The 27,282-nt window shown below is 42.6% G+C and overlaps 2 protein-coding genes across 2 annotated transcripts in view; both read right to left on the reverse strand.

Annotated features, from left to right (window-relative positions):
- Window positions 1-27,282, reverse strand: part of LOC311231378 (uncharacterized protein) — a 159,911-nt gene that overhangs the window by 19,971 nt on the left and 112,658 nt on the right. The window lies entirely within an intron of this gene.
- On the reverse strand, window positions 1,833-3,835 carry LOC311232574 (kinesin-like protein KIF2A; the record flags this gene model as incomplete). Its single annotated transcript, XM_084319435.1, has 1 exon — window positions 1,833-3,835. The coding sequence occupies one exon, from the start codon at window positions 3,833-3,835 to the stop codon at window positions 1,868-1,870; it is 1,968 nt and encodes a 655-aa protein (XP_084175561.1). The 3' UTR covers window positions 1,833-1,867.

Below are 27,282 nucleotides of genomic sequence, written 5' to 3' on the forward strand. Positions count from 1 at the left end.
TACCCTGTTTTCTCTCTGTCCCTGTCCTGTCCTCCTAGTCCTCCTAGTCATCCCTGTCCTGTCCTCCTAGTCCTCCCGGTCCAGTTCTCTAGTCCTCCTAGTCCTCCCAGTCCAGTCCTTCTAGTCCTCCTAGTCCTCCCTGTCCCCAGCCCGCCTCCGCGGGCCTCTGTCCCTGTTTCCCCTCTCTAGTCCTCCTAGTCCTCCCTGTCCAGTCCTCTAGACCTCCTAGTCCTCCCTGTCCAGTCCTTCTAGTCCTCCTAGTCCTCCCTGTCCCCAGCCCGCCTCCGCGGGCCTCTGTCCCTGTTTCCCCTCTCTAGTCCTCCTAGTCCTCCCTGTCCAGTCCTCCTAGTCATCCTAGTCCTCCCTGTCCAGTCCTCCTAGTCCTCCTAGTCCTCCCTGTCCAGTCCTCCTAGTCCTCCCTGTTCCTGCCTGTTCCCCTGCCCTGGTCCAGTCCGTTAGCCTTCCCTAGCCTTCCCCTTAGCCAGCTCGCCTCTTAAAGGCACTGGGCCTTTTCCCTATTCTTGTTTTCCTGTGATTTGTGTTCTCCCTTAAAGGGACAGTGCCGTTTTCTGTTGTTTTCAATAAATGCCCAGTTCTTGGCTTACTCTCATACCTGTCTTGTGTTGTGCGATTGGGGTCGGTTACAAACCATAACAAGATAAATAGAAAAGGTATGTTCTATTATCTTTATAAACAGTTGAAATTCTAATGACATTCAAATATCCCTTTTTACTTAACAAGTCAGATTAATGTGATACGATTGTGACAAATAATGCTATGATTCTTGATTCTAATTATCTACAGATGAAGCACTTCAGATTCAGTACCCTACTGCTGTGCTTCTGCCACTCTTCTACCACTTTAGAACTAGCACTCGGGTGTTCATTTTCAGGGGCTGGTGGCTGGGTCTAAACGTGAACAAAGGGAGGGTACTTAACTTAAGTGCTTCCCCAGGGAGGGGGTCAGGGGCTACTGCCCTCAGACCCCCAAGATAATTTTTATATGGGAAGTCTGACTTGGGGTACTGACCATATATTAGTGTTGCAATGCATGATAAGTAAACAGTGAAAAAAAGCTAAGGAATCGGATGGGGCTGGGACATTTGGGACGAATACAAATTTAAGATGAAAATCTCCCCAGCCTGTGGGAGGCAGTGGGTGTGAAATCTGGCCCAGTCCAGAACAATAGGAGTCACAAAATCAGTTTGGAGTGGAGTGGTGGAGTAGTGGTAGAGGAGCAGTAGAGGTTTGATTTTTCAGGGCTGTATCTGTATATAGATGTTTCTTGGTTTCTTTATAGAGTTGTTAATCCAATCAAAGCCAATCCAATATTGTTTTCATTCTAATCCAGTATAATATGATTACATTTTCCTTACACATTTTCAGAGCAAGTCTGTGGTAGTCTGCTCTCTGTCAGACCAGCTGTCTCTGCTGTAATCTGGTCATGCTGAGGTGTGACTTTTGGTCTTTGTATTGGCACTGATCACATTAACATCTTCATTGTCTTTGTTACCCTGAGTATACAGTCCTGAAGACATTCCCACGCTAAGGGTGAAACTGCCCTTAGGCGCTAATATTCATACATTCTGGTCAAACAAAGTTACATTTTATATTACATCCAAGTCAATTTACTACACTGAAAATGTCATTAATCATAACATCGAAGAGGATCGGACTAATCACGCTTCCTTGTGGGGTGCCATTTTCATTATTTATCTAAAGTTCTCACGCTATTAAGTAAAAACAAAATCATAAATGAATGTGAGGGGGTGGATTATTTGAATAGTTCCCAGTGACTAATAGCAATTGTGTGAGTTTCTCCCATCCCTAGTATGTGTTGTGTGACGTCACGTGTGTAAAATGTGTGCCTATAGTGCACGTGGCCTCTTGGGGTTGATCTGTTTGCTGGCTTGCTCCTCTTCCTGGAGTGAAGAACGGAAGGACTTGACTTTGTCTCGAAGCTCCGTGAGAATCTCTATCTTCTGGTCCAGGATCTGTTCTAGCTGAGTGGCGTAGGAGTCTTCGTCGTAGTCCACCTCTTCTGTCATTTCCAACAGGACCTTCTCATCATCCATCCAGCGGATCGACTCCTGGAACACAGCCCTGTGGTCCTCCAACACCTGCTCCTCCATCTCCACCATCTGAGACACGGCCTCGTGGAAGGTAAAGAGCTGAGGGGACACCTCTTCTTCGTTCTGTTCACAGAGTAGTTTGAGGTCGTCTCTCTGCGGGGAGCTGCCCACCCCCCACTGAGGCTCCAGCACCTCCAGCTGGGTGACGTTGAGTGTCCCCTGACGAACAGCCATCATCGCTCCAGGGTCCGTCGGTAGCTCCTTCACCCTGTTGGCGTATCTCAGCGTGTTCAGCGTGTTCTCACAGGAGGCCATGCCAGGGGAGATGGTGGAGATCATGCACGTCCTGGAGTTCTCTCCGATGAAGGAGTCTCTCAGCACCTGGGTGAGCTTGCTGGCTCTGAAGGGGGTGTGTGTCTTGTTTCGGCCCAGAGCTCGAATGCACTCCTTGAGAGCCAGCAGGCTCTTGTTGATCTCGGCTCCCTCCAGGCGGGTCTGTCGGTCAGCGCTGGACGTGTCGGCTCCCCTCTCATTCCCCGCCAGGTCGATGAGGGAGAACTTGCCGTGCATCTTCCCCCTCCGCCGCAGGATGATTTGGAACACGGCGTGGCTGCGGGACGAGTAGGCGTTGGCCGAGGTCTGGCCAGACGTCCTGCAGCTGTTTCCAATCTCGATCAGTTTGAGGACGTCCTCTGTGCACTTGACGTCCTTCTCCTGCAGACCCACCACCTGGACCTGCTGTTTGCCATCCTCCAGGACCCTCAGCTTAGCCTTGCTGTTCAGCAGGTCAAACACCTTCCCGCTGTAAATCTCAAAGAAAGTGGCAAAGACCTGGAGGTCTAGTTTCTTATAATTTGGTTTCTTCAGCATAAGAAACACGTCACTGGCAGCCAGTGCGTAGATTCCTTTAGAGCAGTCCTGGTTCTTCCCAGAGAAGTCTCCTCCCATCGTATGCGTCTTTCCACTTCCTGTTTGCCCGTATGCGAAGCACGTGGCCATGCCCCCCTCAAAGATAGTCTCAACCAGCGGCCGAGCCGTGAACCTGTAGACCATGTCGTTGGTCGTGGTGTCATCAAACATATAGTCAAAGCGGAAGGTCTGGTTCTCCAGATAACGGGTCAGGTCCACCTTCTGCTTTGGCTCATGGACCATCACCACATCCTTGCTGGGGATGGTGATGACAACCAGGTCCTTCATCGTCAACTCCTTTTTATTGAGGGGGCGTGCCCGCACACAGACGCATATCCTATGCTCCTCTATCAGGTCAGAGGTGGTCAGGGGCCTGTAGTCCAGACTGGCTCTGAAGTCTCGGATCATACACATGATCTCATAGTTGGGCATTGTGGCGTCCACCTCCTGTGCCTTCTTCTCTCTGAGCTCCTGCTGTTGGATCCGCCTCCTCTCTCGCTTGTCCTGAAGCTTCTCCGCCTTCTTCACACAGTTGGATTTCCTCCTGGCATTCTGCTGTTGGAGCAGGGTTTGTTGCTGTGTGGGCTGGGGGGTTATGGCCGGGGGGGGAGGTTCCAGAGCCTGGGTCTGCTGGCTGGGCCGAGCCCTGGTGGTTCCTACTGCTGCTCTGTTCTCCCGGGTGGGGTTCTGAGTCTTAGTCTCTGTTCGTCGGACTTTGGGAGCCTTGATGACCTTGGTGGCGGTGGAGGAGGAGGGGGGAGGAGGGGGTGTCTCTGGACTCTCAGCGACGTGACCATCGCCTGGTGTATTCGTCCATCGCTCCTCTTGATCTCCACGTAAATTCCGACCAAACATCGCGTCCATCTCTCATGTGTGTGGTGTTGGGTGTGTGTGTAACTGTGTATGTGTGAAGGAAGGCTGCATATATATATATATATCACAAATGTTCTAGAATGTTCTATTATGACATCATACAACATTCTAGGACATCAGAACATTTGTGATGTCACAGTATGATGTCATAATAGCAAATTTCCTCAAACTAAACAGTGATAAAACAGAGGTAGTCCTCATTGGCTCCAAGTCCACACTCACCAAGCACCCCAGTTTCACCCTCACCATAGACAACTCCTTGGTTTCCCCTTCCCCCCAGGTCAAGAGTGTGGGTGTCGTCCTCGACAGCACCCTATCATTCCATTCCCACATCAATAACACCATCCGGTCCGCCTACTTCCATCTTCGCAACATCAACCGCCTCCGCCCGTCACTCACTCCCAACAGCGCCGCAATCCTGGTCCACTCCCTCATCACTTCCCGCTTGGATTATTGCAACTCCCTTCTCTTTGGTCTCCCCCACAAACTCCTCCATAAGCTCCAACTGGTCCAGAACGCTGCTGCCCGTATAATCACCAGAACCCCTGTCATCAGTCACATCACCCCCGTCCTACGCCAAATACACTGGCTTCCCATTAAACACTGCATAGACTACAAGATCCTCCCCCATACATTCAAGGCCATCCACAACCTCGCCCCTCCATACCTGTCCGACCTCCTTCACATCAACATTCCCACCCGGTCCCTCAGGTCTGCCTCCTCCATCAACCTGACCGTCCCCCCAGCAACGTCTGTCCACCATGGGGTCAAGAGCCTTCAGCTGCTCTGCCCCCTGCCTCTGGAACTCCCTCCCCCCCCCACATCAGGAACATTGACTCCATCATCCCATTTAAAACCCACCTCAAAACCCACCTGTTTAGGCAGGCGTATGTCTGATTTTATTTTTTGTCTGATTTTATATTTTAATGGATTGTGATTGTGAATTTAACTGTTTTTAAATTGTTGTACGGCGACCTTGAGTGCCTTGAAAGGCGCCTTATAAATAAAATGCATTATTATTATTATTATTATTATTATTATTATTATTATTATTATTATTATTATTATTATTATTATTATTATTATTATTATTATTATTATTATTATTATTATTATTATTATTATTATTATTATTATTATTATTATTATTATTATTATTATTATTATTATTATTATTATTATTATTATTATTATTATTATTATTATTATTATTATTATTATTATTATTATTATTATTATTATGTGTGATGTTACAGTAATAAATGTAACATCACAAATGTTCTAGAATGTTCTATTATGACATCATACTGTGACATCACAAATTATGTCATAATAGACCATTCTAGAACATTTGTGATGTCACAGTATGATGTCATAATAGAACATTCTAGAACATTTGTGATGTCACAGTATGTCATAATAGAACATTCTAGAACATTTGTGATGTCACAGTATGATGTCATAATAGAATAGACCACTACACTTCCGCGTTACATTGAAATCGGGGAGGAGATTGCGGGGGGAGCAAATTAATCAATGTGGATGAGAGCCGTGATGTAAGTGGTTGCAGATACGGCTGTGGGGGTGCTAGAGACATGATCGAATAGACTTATGCGCCTCAATCTCCTGAACACGGCGTGACCCATTCCTAATCGATCAGAACTAAATTGGCAGAGAAAAAGCCCATTTTAAAGCACCTATTCCCCATGCACATGCGCAGATTGCCCACAGAGTCTGGATGACGCGAGATGATGCACAAATGAATGTGGACTGTTCCATCAGAGGGGGGAGCTTCGGTGGCCAGTGTCCTTTCAGCCGAACAGGATAATGAAAAAATTATCCCACTAAATTGCCAGACACGTCTTATGGCGACATCTACAATTACCTCATTGAGTCTCCAGGTAGACTAATGTTTATATTTAAGTGCAGCGGTCTGTAGCCACTCACATTACCACCGAAGCTCCCCCCTCTGATGGAACAGTCCACATTCATTCGTGCGTCATCTTGCGTCGTCCACTCCGTGGGCAATCTGTGCATGTGCATGGGGAATAGGTGCTTTAAAATGGGCTTTTTCTCTGCCGATTTAGTTCTGATCGATTAGGAATGGGTCACGCCGTGTTCAGGAGATTGAGGCGCATAAAAGTATATTCGATCATGTCTCTAGCACCCCCACAGCCGTATCTGCAACCACTTACATCACGGCTCTCATCCACATTCATTCATATGCTCCCCCGCCCTATCTCCTCCCCGATTTCAGAATCCCGGAAGTGTTGTGGTGGCAGTTAGCTTATGCGTGCCATTAGCGTTAGCCACGCTTCTAGGCCTCTTTTCTTTTGGAAAGAATGATAAAAAATAAAAGAAATGTAAATAAAATTAAAAATAATATATATATATATATTTATAATATTTTATTTTTATATATATTTTTTGCATTCGACTAAGAGGTTGGCAGTCGACTATTTGACTAATAGGGGTCAGCCCTATAATGTAATATAATAATAAAGTATAATATTTAGCTCCTATTTGAATAATATATATTATGTCTAAAACATGACATTCTTTAGAAGTCTTAAAATATATATGTTTTAATTTAAATTAAAATAAATGTAAAATAATAATGTTATTTATATAGCACCATTCATACATATTACAGCTCAAAGTGCTTTACACAAAAAACGAAAAGAAAGGATAAAAAAAAATAATAATAATAATTACAATCACTCCATAACTAAGGATGGAAATTATAAGACATGAAAATTATAAAAACGGTAATAAAACAACTAGATAAGATAGTAAAAATAGCTAAAATTTGACTTAGATTTGAATGTACATATATGTGAATATTGTTAATTGGACATATAGTTATAACGCAGGATAACAAAAGAAGGCTTTCATATGAACCCCCTTTAAAACAATGTTGATATTGATTAGATAGGTAGGTACAGTACTTCCCCTGAGGGAAACTGGGGAATAATAATATATTGTTCACTCAAGGCGAGACACTTTTGATTCTTTTTGGTTTTGTATGTATGACACGTTGAAGAAAAGATGATTTAAAAAGTGCTGCTTGGGATAAATTGTAATCCATTTTGAGTTAAAAGAGTTCTATCTTATTATTTTTAGCCTATTTTAAACTGAATCAAACCGCACTTTTTTACTCTATCTAATCTATTCTATTTTATTATTTATATTGTTGAAGAACTGTGATTTGCCTAACCTTGCTACCTCTCTATCTCTTTGTATTTACATTTAAAATTTGTATGGTCGCTTATGCCTGTATTTTTTACTGTTGTGAAGCACTTTGAACTGCAACCTGAAAAGACTGCAACCTGAAAAGACAGCAGATGTCGATCGCAGAAATCCTGATTAAAAGTGCTATACAAATAAAGTTATTATTATTATTATTAAAAGAAAAACATTTAAAAAAAAAATAAGCTAAACGTGACAACGTCATCGACTCGCGAATTTTCTAGTAGCTAGAATCAACATGTCAATCAAACGGTCAGTGTCATTCAAGCAAGACATATTGTCAACTATCTCTTGTTAAACGGCTTTACGAAATTTACTTTTGAACAGCAATTGCGAATAAAAGAAAAAGGAAGGCCTACACCACAGCTCTGCATTGTTCAGCCAAGAGCCGTGAAGGGACAACGATCTTTCAATTTTCAGAACTACAAGCGAACCGAATGGCTAACTGGTTCAGCTAGCAGGGGACAATTGTTCTGTTGGAGTTGATTGATGTTCGACAAAGTGCCAACTGCTGGACTAAATAATCCCTGGACCACCACTGGATATATTATGGCCGTGAATGCGATGGCAAAGTATTGAACGAGAGTGCCTTTGGGTTCAAGCTGTTCGAGGGCACTCTGGGACTGCCACCACCACCCACCCTGCCAGGCACAGATGTCACCAACCCATATGTGCTTGTGGGAGATGCTGCATTCCTGCTCCATACCAATTTGATGCGTCCATTCCCTGGTGAGTTTATGCTTTTATCACAATTTATTACATGTCTGAATCAGCAGGAGTTATTATATAATTTATATTCTAATTTAATATTTAGATCCTGAATGCAATTCACTAGATGATTATATTCACACGTTTACAGTCATGTGTCATACAATGAAATATTAAGTGTTTATCAACCAGTTTATACAATTTCAAGCATAGATAATCATAAAACAACCTAGTTTCAAGCACTCAAACTTCCGACTGGCACTATACATATGTATACATGCACTTGTATGCATACTTGTTTCAACAAGCCCTTACATTATAAATTGAAATTGTGTGCATGATAGTTGGATGGATGAAAATGATGGTACCTACATACAGCATTTATAGAGTCCTGCAGTGGAGGCTGCTGACCAAATTTTTAGGTGAAGCACAAATTATTATATTATATATTAAATTATATTTTTTAAACATCCCCAACGCTGCAACACCCCCATTCCTCCCAGGTGTCAGGCTCCTCATTCGCTTCCATTCATTTTGGGGATCATGTTTAAATATCATACTTCTGAAGTATAGATTAGTAGAGTGCTGTAGGACCAGGCTGTATAGTGTACTGTAGGACCAGGCTGTATAGTGTACTGTAGGACCAGGCTGTATAGTGTACTGTAGGACCAGGCTGTATAGTGTACTGTAGGACCAGGCTGTATAGTGTACTGTAGGACCAGGCTGTATAGTGTACTGTAGGACCAGGCTGTATAGTGTACTGTAGGACCAGGCTGTATAGTGTACTGTAGGACCAGGCTGTATAGTGTACTGTAGGACCAGGCTGTATAGTGTACTGTAGGACCAGGCTGTAGAGTGTACTGTAGGACCAGGCTGTATAATCATAATCAACACAGACCCGCCCCACACAGCTACTAAATATAAAAAAAAATAATTTCACTCACCATTGACAACGTTACTTCTTAGGAGGAAATAGAGTCCCTGTCGCTCCTTGTAAATGAAATCCATCCTTCGCTCTTTTCTGATGAAACGTTCAATGACCTCCTCTACCGTTGCAAACAGCAGTCTTTTGTGATCTAATCGATCCTTCATTTGCGTGAGGATGCTGTCGAAATCCACTATTCTGTTGATGCATGACACGCGTTCCATTTTCGGGACTCCGACTCCCGACAGGTGGTCACTCAGACAGTCACCCAAGCGATTCACCCAAATAAAGTTTTCATTCATTCATTAATTTGCTGTCTCGTTATAACACAAACAGCTCACCATGAACCATGGCCAGCTTAATTACGTTAGTTAGCATCCAAGCTAGCGTGATAACATTAGTAGTTATTAGCATCCAAGCTAGAAACTGCTAGGCTGCCTGCTTATACCTGCAATAATGTTGTCATCCTCCTGGACAGATAGACTTGTTAAATCATAATATCCACAGGTGTGTTGTGCTGGTCCTCAGTAAATGTCCCGCCGCGAAAAATAAGTTGCTATTAAAGTGCTAAATGTTAGATACACTAATATAGAGGTTTCGAACGTGGCTGCTCTCAGTGCTCTGTTAATAAAATGTTCAATCAATCAATCAATCCCGCAAGGGGAGAAACAGCCGTGTAGCTACAGAGCTGCAGACGTAGGAGCCATACTCTGATTGGATTTGCAAGGCTGCCAATCATTCAACCTCCGTGTATTGGATGTCAAGGGCTGTCAATCATTAAATCCTCCATTCAATGGCAAGAGTTTAACTGCACAGACCGTGCTTAGATGACATTAATAGCCTATTTTGATTGGCTATTATTTATTATTTATTTAACAATGGGTCAACCTGTGCAGATATTCTGCACGAATAATTACTGCAGGCAATACTGCAGTGCAGGCCTGCTCAGAGCTGTCAATTTTGAAAGATTTTGAAGAAGAAAAAAATTCACTGGCATTTTTTCTTACAGAGGAAAACATTTATAATAAAAAAATTATAATAATAATAATTAAAAAAAAAATATATATATATATATATATATATATATATATATATATATATATATATATATATATATATATATATATATATATATATATATATATAGGTATATGTAAATTAATAATTATTATGAATTATGAGTGAATTTGTGTTTCACGTGTTGTCATAGAGAAACCTCCACTGGATTACTGTCACTTTTATATTTCCACAGGCTCCAACCTCACTGAAGCACAACAGATCTATAACTACCGCCATTGCCGGGCACGACGCATCATTGAAAATGCGTTTGGCATCATGTCGTCCCGGTGGAAGATCTTTGGCCGGCCAATTGACTGCAGCCCTGTGAACACACTGTTCACATTGTGAAGGCCTGTGTAGCTCTGCACAACTTCGTTGCATGCATGGATGCTGCCAATCCAGGGAGCACGAGATATTTGTTTATTTGTTTATCCCGGCCAACTACACCGACAGCACCACCACAACTGGAGACATCCAGCCAGGGGAGTGGAGGCGGCATGTAGAAGGCGTCACCAACCTCCTGGGTGCAAGGCAGCTGTCTGCAACAAGAGCTACATGGGTTGCACTCGACACTAGGCACAACCTGATGACCTTCTTTCAGACCCCTGCAGGACTTGTACCATGGCAAGAGGCCATTGTTAGAGGTCTACTGCATTAAACTCTTCCACCCGTGCGGTCCATCGGCGGACCGCAAATGACATTACGTCATGAATCAATCTGTCTAGACTAGGGGTGGAAAGGCATTCGAACCGCGTACCGAACAATACACACATGCCCCGAACCGTGGAGGTCGCACCGAACAGTACGCATTCGGGGCATGTGTGTATTGTTCGGTTATATAACGTTACGTTAGCTACGAGCTAACTAACTTTAGCCGTGAGCTAACTAATGTTAGCCGCAAGCTAAGCATGGAAACGCTCACAGAGAAGTGACTCCACGACACCAGTTCGATTAGTGGGGAAGGGGGGGTATATTGACGAGTTAATACTTTGACAAATGTTGTCTATATTTTTCAGTCAGTTCGGTCTTTGTGTGCCAAACATTATTAAAGGTAAACCTTTTTTTTTACCAAATAAATGAGAAGCATGTTTAAATCAGCAATGCCTCCCCTCTTGCTGTACCAAAATCTCTCCTAACTCTAACCGTCACTGTCAAAATAATGTGCCTGATGTCAAATGGCCTCATTCTTTCGGTTTTTGCATGACTACGTCCTTGAGAATAACTGAAAAATTGGATTATTTTTAGGTTATATATCTTATGTTGATGTATGGTATACTATGTGTCCTTATGCTAGCTTGCTATATCCTTCTATAGGGCACGTCCTCTAATTTCTTTTACTCAAAAAGGCACTTTTGCGTGACATTATTTAACCGTCAGGGCACATGGTCAAGTTTAGACCATTGGAAGGGCACCAATGGGCACGTCCTCTAGTTTTTTTCACTCAAAACGGCACTTTAGGTTTAGTGCGATGTTTTCAACCGTGGCGGCACATGGTCACATTTAGACCATTGGAGGGGCATTTAGACCACGCCCCCCCCCCCTTTCATGCATTCATGGTGGACCATGAATACCGACAATATGCAGTTTGAGTTTTAACTGTAGCTTCTGTATATCCGAAATGCCATTGGATTTAACGTTAGTAGCTTAGCGGCCTGTATCTCGCCTTCCAGGAAATATCCCAGCCGAAATCCCTTATAACGCTTATATTCAAGACGCTATAAAATGAGAACGTATAGATGAAAAAAGTATTTCTTTAAGCCATTTTGAAGGGACGGTTTATGGTGTCAATTGACTGAGAATGGACAGATAGCAATACTATAAAGTATAGATTTAGCTCTACAAACAGCCCCACGGACTGTGCAAGTCTGTTTAGAAATGCTGGCCGTTTAACGTGAGATTAGACGGATCCAAGTGGCCGGGAAAGTGTTAACACAAAAGGATGACCCTCATGCATTGCAAATTTGCATCAAATTCAAAACAGAGTGATGCACAAAATAACTTAAAAGAAAATAATAATTTAAAACAATGAATAAAGTGTGCATGAAATAATAGGGGAAAGAAAACGTTAGGAACTTGTTACATTCACCCACACAAGGGCTGAGTAATCACACCCCTCCCTCTCTCACACACACACACTCTCTAGCTCTCTTTCTCTCTTGCCCCTTCCTCATCTCTCTCACCCCCCTCTCTCTCTATATATCTCACACACACACACACACACACTTCAGAAACAAACATAGTATCAATGAGAGCATCAATAATACACCTGAGTGAAGTCTAGTACAAAAAAAAAGTAAAGATTTGTATATATTTTTTTTCCATAAAAGTTAATCGTAATAGAATCGGGCGATAACGCGTTAATACCGCGTTAACTTTGACAGCCTTAATATATTCATAATATACTAGTCCTTACTCCATACATAATCCTATATATTCATAATATACTAGTCCTTACATCATACATAATCCTATATATATATATTCATAAATATACTAGTCCTTACTCCACACATAATCCTATATATATATATTCCTAATATACTAGTCCTTACATCATACATAATCGTATATATTCATAATATACTAGTCCTTACTCCATACATAATCCTATATATATATATTCATAATATACTAGTCCTTACATCATACATAATCCTATATATATATATTCATAATATACTAGTCCTTACTCCATACATAATCCTATATATATATATTCATAATATACTAGTCCTTACTCCATACATAATCCTATATATATATATTCATAATATACTAGTCCTTACCAGTGGCGAATCCTTATGGAAGCCAACGGAAGCCATGCCTCCCTAATATTAAAATATGAATTAATATCAAATATGAAATATAAAAAAAATTTACATTCTTTTTCATCTGTGCATCTGTGTTATAATTTTTTTTTTGTTTAATGTCTCCCTCTTCTCCTTCTCACTCCCTCTAACACACTGTCAGACTCACTGTGCTCACTGCAGCTAGTATAGGAGAGAGGCAGGGGGTAGGTCTCTTTCTCCAGGCTTCCAGCATTATAGAGTCCAAATCCGATCCTAGCCAATCAGATTCGAGCTGACTGCCACACCCTAAAAGTTTAAAACGGGGCTGGGAGGAAGACACTCAGCATATTTTCCCCTCTGCACTCTGAACATTGTATTAACCCGTAACTGTTCCCACGGGCCGAATATTGCCCCGATCCTCGCGGGATTAAATCCACGGGGACCTCTCGGCGTGCCGAAGCTTTTCCTAAATCACTTCCATCATCGAAAACGAGGGGAAAAGGTCGGCTCGCGACCCTGAAAATGTCGCGTGATTTTAAAAACGCTGTATTAAGTGAGCCTATCATGGGATCCACGCGAGCTTTCTATCGTGGAAACATCTGGGCGTCCCGCAAATTTTACTCATTCACATGTAGCCCCGAAAATGCTTAGAAAAGGAAAACAGAAAGCGTGGAATAAACTCGCCGAAACGGAAAAGTGTCCCACGGGCGCGCCGTGATTCAGATCCGCGTGAAAATATTCACGGCCATAGAGGAGACCGTGGGACACCTTTTTGCAACCGAATATGTGTCTCGAATTTGCTCCCACGCGGCGCACAAAATCGTGCAATGAAAAATCGGACCAAAAATGAACCAATGCTCCAGCAGTATTAATGACCCTGATGTAAACAAGACAAACGTCTTTCTCTGGTCTGCATCCCCTTATACAATTGTGTGTATTGAGCCATACTGTATTGTACCCATTCTGCAATCTGTTAAATAAATAAAAAGAAAGTTTGACTGGCCGCAGAGCCATACTGTAGTGTACATGGTGACTGCTTGACAAAAAAAAAAAAAAAAAAAAATATTAATAAAAATATTTAATAATTTTTTTTTTAATAAATTCTTTTTGGCTTCCCCTGTTATTTTACCCACGCGACGCCACTGGTCCTTACATCATACATAATCCTATATACGGTATTCATAATATACTAGTCCTTACTCCATACATAATCCTATATATATTCATAATATACTAGTCTTTACATCATACATAATCCTATATATATATATTCATAATATACTAGTCCTTACTCCATACATAATCATATATGAATGATATGTGTGGTGCTAAAGCAATGTCCAAACATGAGACAATTCAAACTGAATTATAAGGAAATGATTTTCACGAGGTACAGGGATGAGGAAGGGATTTGAATAAGTGTATACTTCTTCCTACTCCTTTTCAAACATGTAAATTGAGTTATGTTTTGTTTTTGTTTATTATTTATTCTTTTCCATTTCATAGAGATTTTATATTGTTTGTATTTACATGTTCAGACTGTTGCCAGACTGTTGACCGGAACCCGCAAGAGAGACCACATCACCCCTGTCCTTGCCTCCCTTCATTGTCTTCCAGTACGCTACAGGATAGATTTTAAGGTTCTCCTATTTGTTTTTAAAGCCCTTAATGGTCACCCCCCCCCCTCCTACATCTCAGACCTCCTATCCCCCTATTCCAACACCAGGTCCCTCAGGTCAGCCGATCAGAGGCTCCTGACAGTCCGGAGGTCTAACCTCAAGCTCAGGGGGGGCCGTGCCTTTGCTGTCGCAGCCCCTGAACTGTGGAACAGCATCCCCACCTCCATTAGGCTCGCCCCCTCAAAGATGCCTTCAAATCTAGGCTCAAAACCCACTTCCTGCCTTTCCTGTTCACTGACTCATGTCCTGTTTTCCTGTGTGCTTGCCTGTGTGCCCTCCCATAAAACGGAGTGTGATTGTTGTCAATATGTATCTATGTGTAGCTACCCTCTGTACAGCACTTTGGTTGACACGTGTCATGTTAAATGTGCTATATAAATACATCTGATTGATTGATTGATCAAAATTAAGATTTCAAATAAAAAATATATATATTCCCAAGTGATACAACATGCACACAGTGACATTATTGATAGAGTACATAATCTGTTCACTCACTCAGAGATCCAGTGCAAAAATCTATATTCTATTTTCTTATTATTATGCTGGTTATTTGGATTCCTACCTGCCACTGCTGTTGCTGCTGTGATACCCGTGTTTCTCCATGGGGAGGAATAAAGGTTGATCTTTATCTTAACCCTTTCACTACCACACTGCCAAAGGGTTAACCCTTTCACTGCGACAATACAGAGGGTTAACCCTTTCACTACCACACTACAGACGGTGTGGCAGTGAAAGGGTTATTAACCTTCTGTAGTGTGGTAGTGAAAGGGTTAAAACACAGTCTCATACACTGGATCAGAGTTGCATTACCTACAAATGAAACCTTGTGGAGCTGAAGAAGCTAAATGGATGGAGCATGTAGGCAGCTGTATCTTCCAGAGCGACCTGAAGAGAGTGATCCACGCCTTCGTCACCTCGGCTGGATTACTGCAACGCTCTCTATGACCAGGCATCGCTCCAAAACCACACCCCATCCAGAGCCCTGAGGTCAGCCGTCCAAAACCACACCCCATCCAGAGCCCTAAGGTCAGCCGTCCAAAACCACACCCCATCCAGAGCCCTGAGGTCAGCCGTCCAAAACCACACCCCATCCAGAGCCCTGAGGTCAGCCGTCCAAAACCACACCCCATCCAGAGCCCTGAGGTCAGCCGTCCATATCACTGGGGAGGGAGGCACAAATGTGATCCTTGACCAGCCTCTCAAAACATTTCATGGCCACAGAAGTGAGTGCCACCGGTCTGTAGTCATTGAGACCTGCTGGGGAGGGTTTCTAGCTTTGGATGTGAAAGGTGACTGGTAAACTTGAGATATCCAGTTAGCCCTCAGTCGCCTCTGTTCTGTAGATTTTATGTGAGTTTCTTGTAGAAAAATTATGTCAGCTTTAAGAGACTTTAAATGCGCAAACACTTTGCCCCGCTTTAGAGCTTGCCCAAGACCGCGTACATTCCACGAGACCAGCGTTATGTTATTCATATCTGTCTGATTTATGCGAGTGGATCCTGACATGTAGGCTATACAATTGAAATAATGAGAACAGCCTGGAAAAGCACACTAGAATGAAAATTAACGATAAACAAAAACAATGAGTCTGGCAGCTCTGGACAACCTTCAACACAAATAAACCCCAACTCCCGCCCCCCGAGCACTTCCCCCGTCGAAGCGTCGTATTCCCCATTACCCCAAAAATACATCTGTATTGAAACACTTTGTTTTTACCTTATCATTGTGTAAACGTCTATTTTAGCTGTATCGGTCAGTTTCATGATTTGATATGTTTATAGTTGACACTCAATAGAAATTCAGAATTCAATGGGATTATGTGATATCATGTTTTTACATTTACCAAAGTACATGTTTTCATATGACAACGATATAAATACAAACTGTCTATAGTAAATACAAAAAGATTTTGTAATACACTGTTTAGAACAATGCTGTTTGCAAATAGTCTGTTTTACTTGTGTAGCACATTAGAGTTGCATTCTTGCATGACAGTTGGTATACCTTTTACCAGGTAGTCATTTGAGATCATAGATCCCTTTTTTCCGAGCTAGACCTTGTCCAAATGACAGATAAAACATAAACAAACACCTAAAAATACACAAAAAGCAGATTGATAAAAAGTGAAAACAGGCAAACGAGTCTAATCACTGTAATTACAAGATCAAGCTGTTTGTCTTACAAAGGAGTGAGGTGTCATGGGGAGTGTTATATGTCAACCCTTAACAAATTAGCATTATCCTTCTGACTATTGATTCAATCTAGTAAAAATAGTTAATTCGCCCTTTTAAAAACACCTCATACAATATCTTGAGTTTCCTTCGACTGTCACTTTTGTGTTGATTGAATATTTCATGCTGTGTGTAACTGTAGTTTGTAATACAGGTCCAAAATATTGAGAGCTTAAAGTTGCAGGGGCTTTCTTATTGTACCTGAAAAAAAAATAGATGCTGTTATGCAAAGTCATTCAGAAATGTATTTGTTGTATACTGTATCTTCGAACATTGTGTCTATGTGACTTCTAGTTTTACTTCTATTTTACATGTTATACTATTTTATTTCATACTTATCTCTTGCCTAGCACAGTCTCTGGAGCGTAGCAGAAAGAAGCATTTTGTATAAAAGTATTCTGTACTTCTGTATGACAACTATTAAAGAAACTTGAAACTCATGTTTTTACATGCACCAAAGTACATTTACCATAGTTTCTGCTAAATATCCTGCAACATGTTTTCAGGTGACAATGATATAATTGCATATCGTCTACAGTAGATACAAAGATTTTGTAATACACTGTTTAGAACTATAGTGTTTGCAAATATTATGTCTTATTTACTCGTGTGTAACACGTTAGAGATGCAATTCATGGATGAAAGATGCTATGCCTTTTACCAAGTAGTCATTTGAGATCAATGACCCCTTTCTTAGCTAGACCTGGCCCCCGAATGACAGCAACAACAAATACCTATAAAATACACAAAAAGCAGCCTGAGACATACATAGAAGGCAAAGTGGGCCCTGGGGTTACATTTGAGATGGAGCAAACTATATTGAATGGTCTCATTCTTTAAATACCCTTAATTTGGAACTTACATTTTCAAAGTTTAAAAAAAAAATCCTTTACAGGCCCTGCTATCAGAGAACATGAAGGCCTTTTCCCCAAACTCTATGCTATTTTCTGGGGGTACTGTGACATATAAATAGGGTTTGATGTTATGTTGGTAAGGTTTGAACCGTGGTAAAAACGGTAGTTGACCTATAAATGCTTTATAAATACAGGCTTAGCATTGAAACAGTCTAGGGATAGCTTTAACTTTAGCTAGAGTGTTTTGATGTGATCTATATCCAGAAATAAGTCTTAATTTATTAATTTAAGACATATGAAATACCCTATTGAAACAGTTAAAACAGCTTGGACAGACACACACATATTTTCTGGACTCTCTTTTTGTTGTTTTGTATCACAAACAGTGCTGTATTTGCAATCTGGTATGTCCTAAATGTATGGATGTAGCATTATTGTCTATCTGTATGTCATGTATGTCATATAGGCCCTGATTAATTGAAAATGGGGGACTCTGATCTAAACAAGACAAAAGTCTTTCTCTGATCTGTAACCTCTTAACCTTGTCAAAGACTCTAATATCTCTATGGCATTGCTCTATTTATATCTTAATACATTGTATTCGTTTTACGAAATAAGAAATAAGAGATAAGAAAATAAGAATCACCACTGTGTCTCAAAACTGTCAGCAAACAGACATCTCTAGCCCTGGACACCTTCTGACCCCGGTCTGACTCAATCTAGTAAATGAGTTCCTTCCCCCTTTTAAAAACATCTCATATAATATCTTGAATTTCCTTCGAATGTCATCTGGTCTTGGAACAAGACAAATAATCTGAAATTAATAAATAATTTGCATGTTCTCATGAATCTACTTTGTGTTTTATTGCTACACGATAACAATTTTTCTTTTTTTTTTTGGTCTTTTTCCCCCTCCATTTTCCTCCGATTTTCTCCCATCCCAATGTTAGTCGTATGCCAATTCCCAGTCCCTTCCTGGTCGCTGCGCACTTACCCCCCACAGTCAGATCATCTGGGAGAGTGGAGGCTACCACGTGCTTCCTCCGACACACGTCCAGCCAATCACCGCTTCTTTTCACCTGGCAGCGCGGATTCTCATTGAGAGGGCGTAGCGTGTGGGAGGACCACACTATCCCCCTCACGTCCAATCCGCGCTTAGCAGGCGCCCCGACCGAACTGTAGGAGTCGCTGTTTACAACGACCCGGACCCACCCCGCCAGCTTCTCCCACCCTCTGATACAGCCAATTGTATCAGTGCAGACGGCCAGCCAAGCTGGTGACAACCCCGGAGCTGTGAGCTGGATTCGAACAGGCAAATCCAGCTCAGCTCCGGGGCTGGTGACGAACGCAATCTCCGCTCGGCCACCTAACCGCCTACACGATAACAATTCTAATGATTTTATGCTACATTCATAAACGTTAACCCCTAGCCCCCTAACTCAGATATATATGTTGTGTGAATTAAATGGATGGAATGTAATGTCCATTGTACAAGTGCCCATATAGGTTAGAATAATAGAACGTTTTATTAACCATAGCCTTTGTGAGTAGGCTTGAGGTTACAGTGGATTTGGGATCTGATCCGTTAATTCTAGTACCTGTTTTAAATTGTGTTCATGTGACCCCTTCCATTGTGTGAACAAAAAAATATGCTATGAGTATAATGTTGTACACTAACTTTCATGTTACAAAAATATAAACCAAATGTATTTGAATGATGCCTGTAAATATGACTATAATGTTCTACAGAGTTTTGCTCTAAGTTTGCATGTCCCCTAATCTTCTAGCCACCATGGGGGTGTTTTAACACCTAAGAGGGCCGAATTCCCCCCCCCCCCCCACACACATACACACATACACACACACACCCACACAGACACCTTTGGGGGCCGTAAGCTTTTCGTGTTCCTATAAACACACAGTCGTAAATCTGTTGCCCTCTGACAGGACCTGCATCCAGAAATAAGAGGAACTCATACCCCTCATTCTATGACAGCGAAGGGGGGTGTCATAGCGCTGGAGGAGTGTCATTGCAGAACCAGTCTAGTGTTTCTGAATGTCATTTCAGAACCAGTCTACTGAGAGGGAGACAGCCTTCAGAGTGGAGATGCATGCCACATGGAAGAAGGCATTTTGGGGTACAAACAGACACATAGTATTTTTCTTAATTCCCTCACAGGCACGGAAAGATCCATTCTAATCCTCCATGCAACCATTTTCTGAACACAGAGGAATACACAGACACACATACACACACACACACACACACACACATTGTATTTTTCTTAATTCCCCTACACATACACACACACACACACACAAACACACATACACACACACACACACACACACACACACACACACACACACACACACACACACACACACACACACACACACACACACACACACACACACACACACACACACACACACACACACACACACTTATTCTGAACACCGAGGAATACACATACACATATTGTGAAACTTTATTCTGAAATGTTTATTCTGAAAAAAAAAAAAACGTTTATTTTGAAAAAAAAATCGTTTATTTCTGACAAAAAGAATAAAAATAAAAAAAGTTTATTTTGAAGAAGAAAAAATTATTTTGAAAAAAACCTGAAACCGGAAGTCCCTCCCACTCTAACCCCTCCCCTTCCGAAACCGGATGTCCCTCCCCTCCTAAACCGGAAGTCCCGCCTCCTTGAATCATCGACCAATCAGAGAAGGGGGCGGAACTTAGGGGGTAATACAGCATCTCAAAGGGGGCGTGGCTACAATCAATCAAACTTCCCTTATAAGGTCTGACACATTGTGGATCTTAATTCTTTTTGTAGACATCACTCAGGTGTATTTATTGATGCTCTCATTGATACTACTGTGTGTGTGTGTGTGTGTGTGTGTGTGTGTGTGTGTGTGTGTGTGTGTGTGTGTGTGTGTGTGTGTGTGTGTGTGTGTGTGTGTGTGTGTGTGTGTGATATATAGAGAGAGAGGGGGGGCTTTGGTAGACTATTGCATTGGTCCATTCATTGAAGATGAACGCAATGCGACATCCTTTACTAGGCTCACCCACCAACCGCTCAAGCCCATGTCCATCCCATTGCCGTTGTGTCCTTGGGCAAGACACTTAACCTACTTGCCTCGTATGAATGTGAATGAATGTTGGTGGTGGTCGGAGGGGCCGTAGGCGTTGATTATTCGCCACGCTTCCGTGAGTCTGCCTCAGGGCAGCTTTGGCTGCAATTGTAGCTTACCACCACCGGTATGACTGTGTATGAACGAATAATGGACTCTGTGAAGCGCTCTGAGTCCGAGAAGAGCGCTATATAAATCCAATCCATTATTTATTATTATTATTAGGTGCTGAACTGCTGATCCGAATGTATAGGTAAAAACCATATTATGCGTTTTCATCAATAAATAAATGGCCCGCAAATTTGCAGCCATTTGTCTGCATGAGGGTCTGATATGAGCCACAATGCTGGTTTATAAATACACATTTGGGACAATGTCCTTATATTATAAACTGAATTGAGATTTAAAAGTATTTTCCTGCACCAGGGCTCACTTGGAAGCAGACAGGTTGACCAGTTTGTTGTGGAGAATCCTAGTTTAAATCACAAACTCAAAACAAAACCACTGAGGATTAACACTCGCTACTATGCTCCTGTTTCCATTCATGTGATAAGCTAGGCTAGCTTGAAGCCTGATAGCTTCACAGTCGGAGGAAATTTGCATCCATCCTCTTGCCCAACTCTGGAGAAGACTTAAAGAGTATTCCATAATGTTGGCATGTTCCTTTAAGCCCTGTACTAGGTCTGTCCTGTGCATTAGTTCAGCGTGTTAGGCCCTGTACTAGGACTGTCCTGTGGTAGTTCAGTGTGTTAGGCCCTGTACTAGGTCTGTCCTGTGGTAGTTCAGTGTGTTAGGCCCTGTACTAGGTCTGTCCTGTGGTAGTTCAATGTGTTAGGCCCTGTACTAGGTCTGTCCTGTGGTAGTTCAGCGTGTTAGGCCCTGTACTAGGTCTGACCTGTGGTAGTTCAGCGTGTTAGGCCCTGTACTAGGTCTGTCCTGTGGTAGTTCAGCGTGTTAGGCCCTGTACTAGGTCTGTCATGTGGTAGTTCAGTGTGTTAGGCCCTGTACTAGGTCTGTCCTGTGGTAGTTCAGTGTGTTAGGCCCTGTACTAGGTCTGTCCTGTGGTAGTTCAGTGTGTTAGGCCCTGTACTAGGTCTGTCATGTGGTAGTTCAGCATGTTAGGCCCTGTACTAGGTCTGTCCTGTGGTAGTTCAGCGTGTTGGGCCCTGTACTAGGTCTGTCATGTGGTAGTTCAGCGTGTTAGGCCCTGTACTAGGTCTGTCCTGTGGTAGTTCAGTGTGTTAGGCCCTGTACTAGGTCTGTCCTGTGGTAGTTCAGCGTGTTAGGCCCTGTACTAGGTATGTCCTGTGCATTAGTTCAGCGTGTTAGGCCCTGTACTAGGTCTGTCCTGTGCATTAGTTCAGTGTGTTAGACCCTGTACTAGGTCTGTCCTGTGGTAGTTCAGCGTGTTAGGCCCTGTACTAGGTCTGTCCTGTGGTAGTTCAGCGTGTTAGGCCCTGTACTAGGTCTGTCCTGTGGTAGTTCAGTGTGTTAGGCCCTGTACTAGGTCTGTCCTGTGGTAGTTCAGTGTGTTAGGCCCTATACTAGGTCTGTCCTGTGGTAGTTCAGCGTGTTAGGCCCTGTACTAGGTCTGACCTGTGGTAGTTCAGTGTGTTAGGCCCTGTACTAGGTCTGTCCCGTGGTAGTTCAGTGTGTTAGGCCCTGCACTAGGTCTGACCTGTGGTAGTTCAGCGTGTTAGGCCTTGTACTCAGTGTCGGTGCCATGGGGGGGCATTCGCGGGCCATGCCCCCCCAGATGGCGCACTGTGCCCCTCCAAACATCATGGGCAATTATTATAAATTATTTTAATAATTAAACATTACATTTTTTTTATTATAGTAAAAGTCAGATGTTTTCCTTTATAAATAGGCTATTTAGCCTATTATTAAACTAAATTCAACAAAAGAAATCTTAAAAGAAGTGTATGTTTGATCGCACGCTGATTGGTGTGTGTGTTTGAATTTGTTATTGCGTAATTGGTCACGTTGAGGTGATGGGTAGGGCGTGACTGCGTGACTTGAGTGAGCGTGAAAAGAACAATAGAGTCAGTAAAATATAACACTTCTTGGAGACAGACATAAAAATAAAATGGATATACGAAAATGGTTGCATGGTGGGGCAGGGGCACCTAAGGCTTCTTCACGGCCTCCTCCAATGCCTCCTCCTGGTGACGGTCCTCCAACATCTAACGTTGAAGAAGTCTGCCAAGAAGCGCCCGGTGCTGCAGCTGCAGGTGCATCTGTTACAGCAGAAGCTAACGTGGTTAGCCTGGTAGGCCATCATGATGATCCACAACCGTAAATGATCTCGGGACTGAGCATCCCAAACAAATGGTTTTACAACCATACCCTGCCAGCATTTTTTGCGGTAGGAAACGGTCATTTGTAGCGACGTGGTTCCAAAACAGAGACTGGCTCGAGTACAGTGAACATGCTGATGCAGCTTTTTGTTTCTGCTGCCGGAATTTTTGTGCTAGTGCCAGTAGCACCAATCGGAGTCTGGATGGTTTTGTGAAACTTGGATACCGTAATTGGAAAAATGCCACAGAGAGGGACAGGGGATTTCATAAACATGAAACATCAAAGGAGCATCTCTCTAGCTACACAATGTGGAAGGAGCGAGTGAGACGTGTCACTACCGGCAAGGAGATTTCGACACTTGTCATTCAACACAGACCAGCTACGAAGGAACAGTTGCTACGTCTCGGCTCTCTTGGATGTTGTCTGGTTTCTGGTAGAAAACCAGTTGCCTTTATGTGGAAAGCTAGATGCTTTTGGTGACATGTCTGAGGGGGCAAGTGGTCTTTTCCTGTCCTTATTGGACTACACAATTAAAAAAGGACCCAGAATTGGCTGACATAGTGAAAACTATCCCTCGAAACGCCACATACACTTGTCATGACATGCAAAATGAACTTATAAGTACACTTAGCAGTGTGGTGACTGAGGCTATAGTGGAAGAAGTAGGCGACTCGCATTACACATTGAAAGTGGACGGAACACGCAATCCCATGGGATGCAAAAATATATCTGTTGTCATTTGTTTTGTAGACCAGTCATTTGAAGTGACAGAGCGCCTGGTAACCATAGCGACTGCTGACACAGGTGATGCACGGACATTGACAGACACAGTCTTAGCTGAGCTAAACAATGTTGGTTTGGACTCATCAAAGATTCTCAGCCAGGTGTATGACGGGGCTTCAGTGATGTCAGGGAGGCACGGTGGCATGCAGAAGCTAATGCAACAGACACTGGATCGTGAGATACCTTACGTACACTGCCTGAACCACCAGCTACATTTGGTCGTAGTAGCCTACATGCGATGTCAGCCGAGCCAGCTGTAGTGGACTTTTTTAATGTGTGTAGCACGTTGTACAAATTCTGCAAGAAGCCCACAGTTTCTGTGCATTACAAGGGTGAGCATCTTAAACGCCTTCTAGAACAGAGGTGGACAGGGCACCTTGCCACCGTGTCTGTCATTCTAAAATCATTTGACAACATCACATCTCTTCTGACTGAGATCGACGCTGTGCGGGCTCATGGCGCAGAGCTACGAATGGAAGCTGTGGGCCTGCTGCGAGAGATGACTGAGCCCAACTTTGCATTCACTGCAAACGTAGTGCACAGAGTGCTTGCTCTGCTTGACCCAGCAAACCAAATGCTACAAAGAGAGGATGCTGACTTGTTGACAGGTCTGCATGTTGTGGCTAGTTCAAAAGAATGCGTACGAAAACTATGTTGTGATGAGGAGTTTGACAAGGTGTGGGACATGACCACAGCTACCAGTGCATCACTGAGACAAACAGAAACTCCTAAAAGAAAACGCACAACAAACACGAACATGGATGGGTATGTGGTTGAGGGAACTACAGGCCAGAGGAATGCTGACTGCAAAACAGAACTCAAGAGACTGTGTAGTATTTTCCCAAGCTAAATGGTTAGGTTCTGTATCAGAACCTAATCTCCTCTGCTCTGCGTTGTGATTCCTAAACTTTAAAGCCCTGGAAAATACTTTAAACAAAGACTCGAGGGTCTTTGTTATGACGCTCAGCGGTGCAGCAGGAGGAATTAGGAGAAGAGGGTAGTTAACAGCAGCTGTTTAATCAAAGTTAAGAGTTGTATACAAATTACAATAAAGAATGCTATAAAAGATTCAAGGTACCGGAGCACTATGCCGCTCTCGCCCTATCTAAGAAATCAGATTAATGAATGATAGTTGATAAATTGTTGATGGCTTTGTTCTCTTGGCTAGTGAACAAAGCAGTCTATTCTCCCTCCAAAGTTCTGTTCTTTGTTCTTCTGCTCCTCTGCCCGCGTCGTTGTGTAGATCTTGGGGTGTGGTTCCTCCTTGGTTGGTGAGTTGGTTTCAGAGTCCCCTCTCACCGTCACCCCATCCCAGTTTATATCCCAACCTAGAGCCTTCTGCGTGATGTCATCAAAAATGACATCATCAAATCCTTTCATCCAATCCCAGGCCAGCTACGTTTGGATTTGAAACAGGGGCTGTCCTTACACAGCCAACGGAACCTTCCTTTGTTTAAGCCCAGAGAATAGTTTCACTGTATATTTAATACTTTGGTTGATGAACCCCAAGATATATTGATTACATAAACACAGATATATCATACTTAAACACATTATACTTGTACACATTCTGTTATTATTAAGACTAGTTTCACCTTAAGTGAAACTAATCTTCTTTACCACAAAGTCTGCTGACTTTCAATAAATTGCTACCAGGTCTAATCATTCTTTTAGCTTACATCAATATCTTCTATACAGTTTCATTAATCATATGCTTTTATACAGTTTAGTATGACTTCAGAATTATTACCACAATGTAAACAGGCCTAATTGTACTTCATATCAAACTAATCTAAGTGTGTTATTAGACATTTGCAGTTATTTCACATTGTGTTGAGTGATTGTCTCTGAGCTAGTATAATCACATCATATTATCACACTACTCTATTCAGCCTCATCAGTCCAGCCTAACAGTCATCTATGCAGGTATGTCATAGTAAACCTCCTATCTCTTTAAACACACATTTAAGTTATTTAACTATAATTCCTATTTGAGACTTTTCATACTACTCAGACCGGTTGGCTACACCTGTGTTGTCCCTAGGCCGCGGGCCAGCCGATACCAACTGCATGTGATCTGATCATCTCATTGTGTTAGCTGTTTACCCACCCCCCTTGTAAACAGTTGCTCTATTGTCTTGAAGGAAACTGGTTCTATTGCACCTTCCAAGCTGTTGATTACTTCCTCCTGCGCTAACTTGGCCCATGGACTGACTGAATAAGACAGCTGTTTTGACTAAATCTTATGTTGGCTTAGAACCTTTTTGATTGGCATGTTTCTACAAGACTATTACACATTAGTTTGATTTGAATTCCCGTTATGATCTATGTTCAAAAACTACCACAACTGTACTATAGCATTATCGAGTCAGTTGTTGGAGAAATGGATCAGAGGTTTAGTGAACGCAACACTCAACTGGCTAGGGCACTTGCTGCACTCGATCCAAAAAGTGATACATTTCTAGATGCTACAGCTGTGAAGCATATCATGGACCCGTCACGATCACCTATAATTGAGGCAGAGTTTGAAGTAGCAAAAGAGTTTTTCAAGACGGAAAATGAATCACAGCCAATTGAGGGGGGGATCTGGACCACAAAGTACATTTTGTCACACTACCACAAATCTCTTGTGGCAATGCCCAGTGTATTGATTGCGTTCAAGCACGCATGAACCTTCGGTGCGTCCACCGCAATGTGCGAGAACTCGTATTCAACGCTACGGAACGTTTTTTCTGACCACAGACGGACAATGCTCCACAGACGAAAGGCCCAATTGGTTCAGCTGGCATTTGAGAAAGACCTCACGCGAAAATGTACCACGGAGTGGAAGGACACCGTCCTGAGGAGATTCAGTGCCACGACTCGTCGCCTCCAACTCTTTTAATGGGTAAGTCATATACTGTTTAATTTAAGCCCCTTGGCCCTTGTTATTATTAATAATACTTTCACTTGTTAATGAATTTAAGCCCAGCCTCGGGATATTTCATACTGTTTAATTTAAGCCGCCTTGCCCCTTGTTATTATTAATAATACTTTCATTAATGAATTTAAGCCCAGCCTCGGGCTATTTCATACTGTTTAATTTAAGCCGCCTTGCTCCTTGTTATTATTAATAATACTTTCATTAATGAATTTAAGCCCAGCCTCGGGCTATTTCATACTGTTTAATTTGTGTGTGTGCGTGCGCGAGATGCGAGTGTGTTTGTGACGTGAGAGAGAGAAAGAGAGACCGTCTTATCTCTTATGCGGGAAATTTGTTTTCTGAAGCCTATATTTTATTTAGGGAATGTATGCCCCCCCTCGAAATTACAATATGCCCCCCTGTTAAATTGGTTCTGGCGCAGACTCTGCCTGTACTAGGTCTGTCCTGTGGTAGTTCAGCGTGTTAGGCCCTGTACTAAGACCGTCCCGTCAGTAGCAGGACAGTCCACTCTCGTTGGGCCGGGATCTGGAGCAGCTCAGCCACAGCAGACTCTAGAACAGAACCCGCTGGGCCTCGCATCACTCCAGAATCTTCCTCTACCAGCTCTGTAACACCGACCAGACACAGTGTCTGGACAGCTGACTTAGAGCTGGTGTGTGTACACCAACCAACGCATTGCCAGGACTCCTGCATGCACAGACGTGATTAAAAACTTTATTAACAGATTGCAGAATGGGTACAATACAGTAGGGCTCAATACAAACAACTGCTAAAATGATGCAGACCA

This window comes from Notolepis coatsorum, assembly GCF_963971535.1.
Source record: "Notolepis coatsorum genome assembly, chromosome: 7".
In the NCBI taxonomy this organism is placed as follows: domain Eukaryota; kingdom Metazoa; phylum Chordata; class Actinopteri; order Aulopiformes; family Paralepididae; genus Notolepis; species Notolepis coatsorum.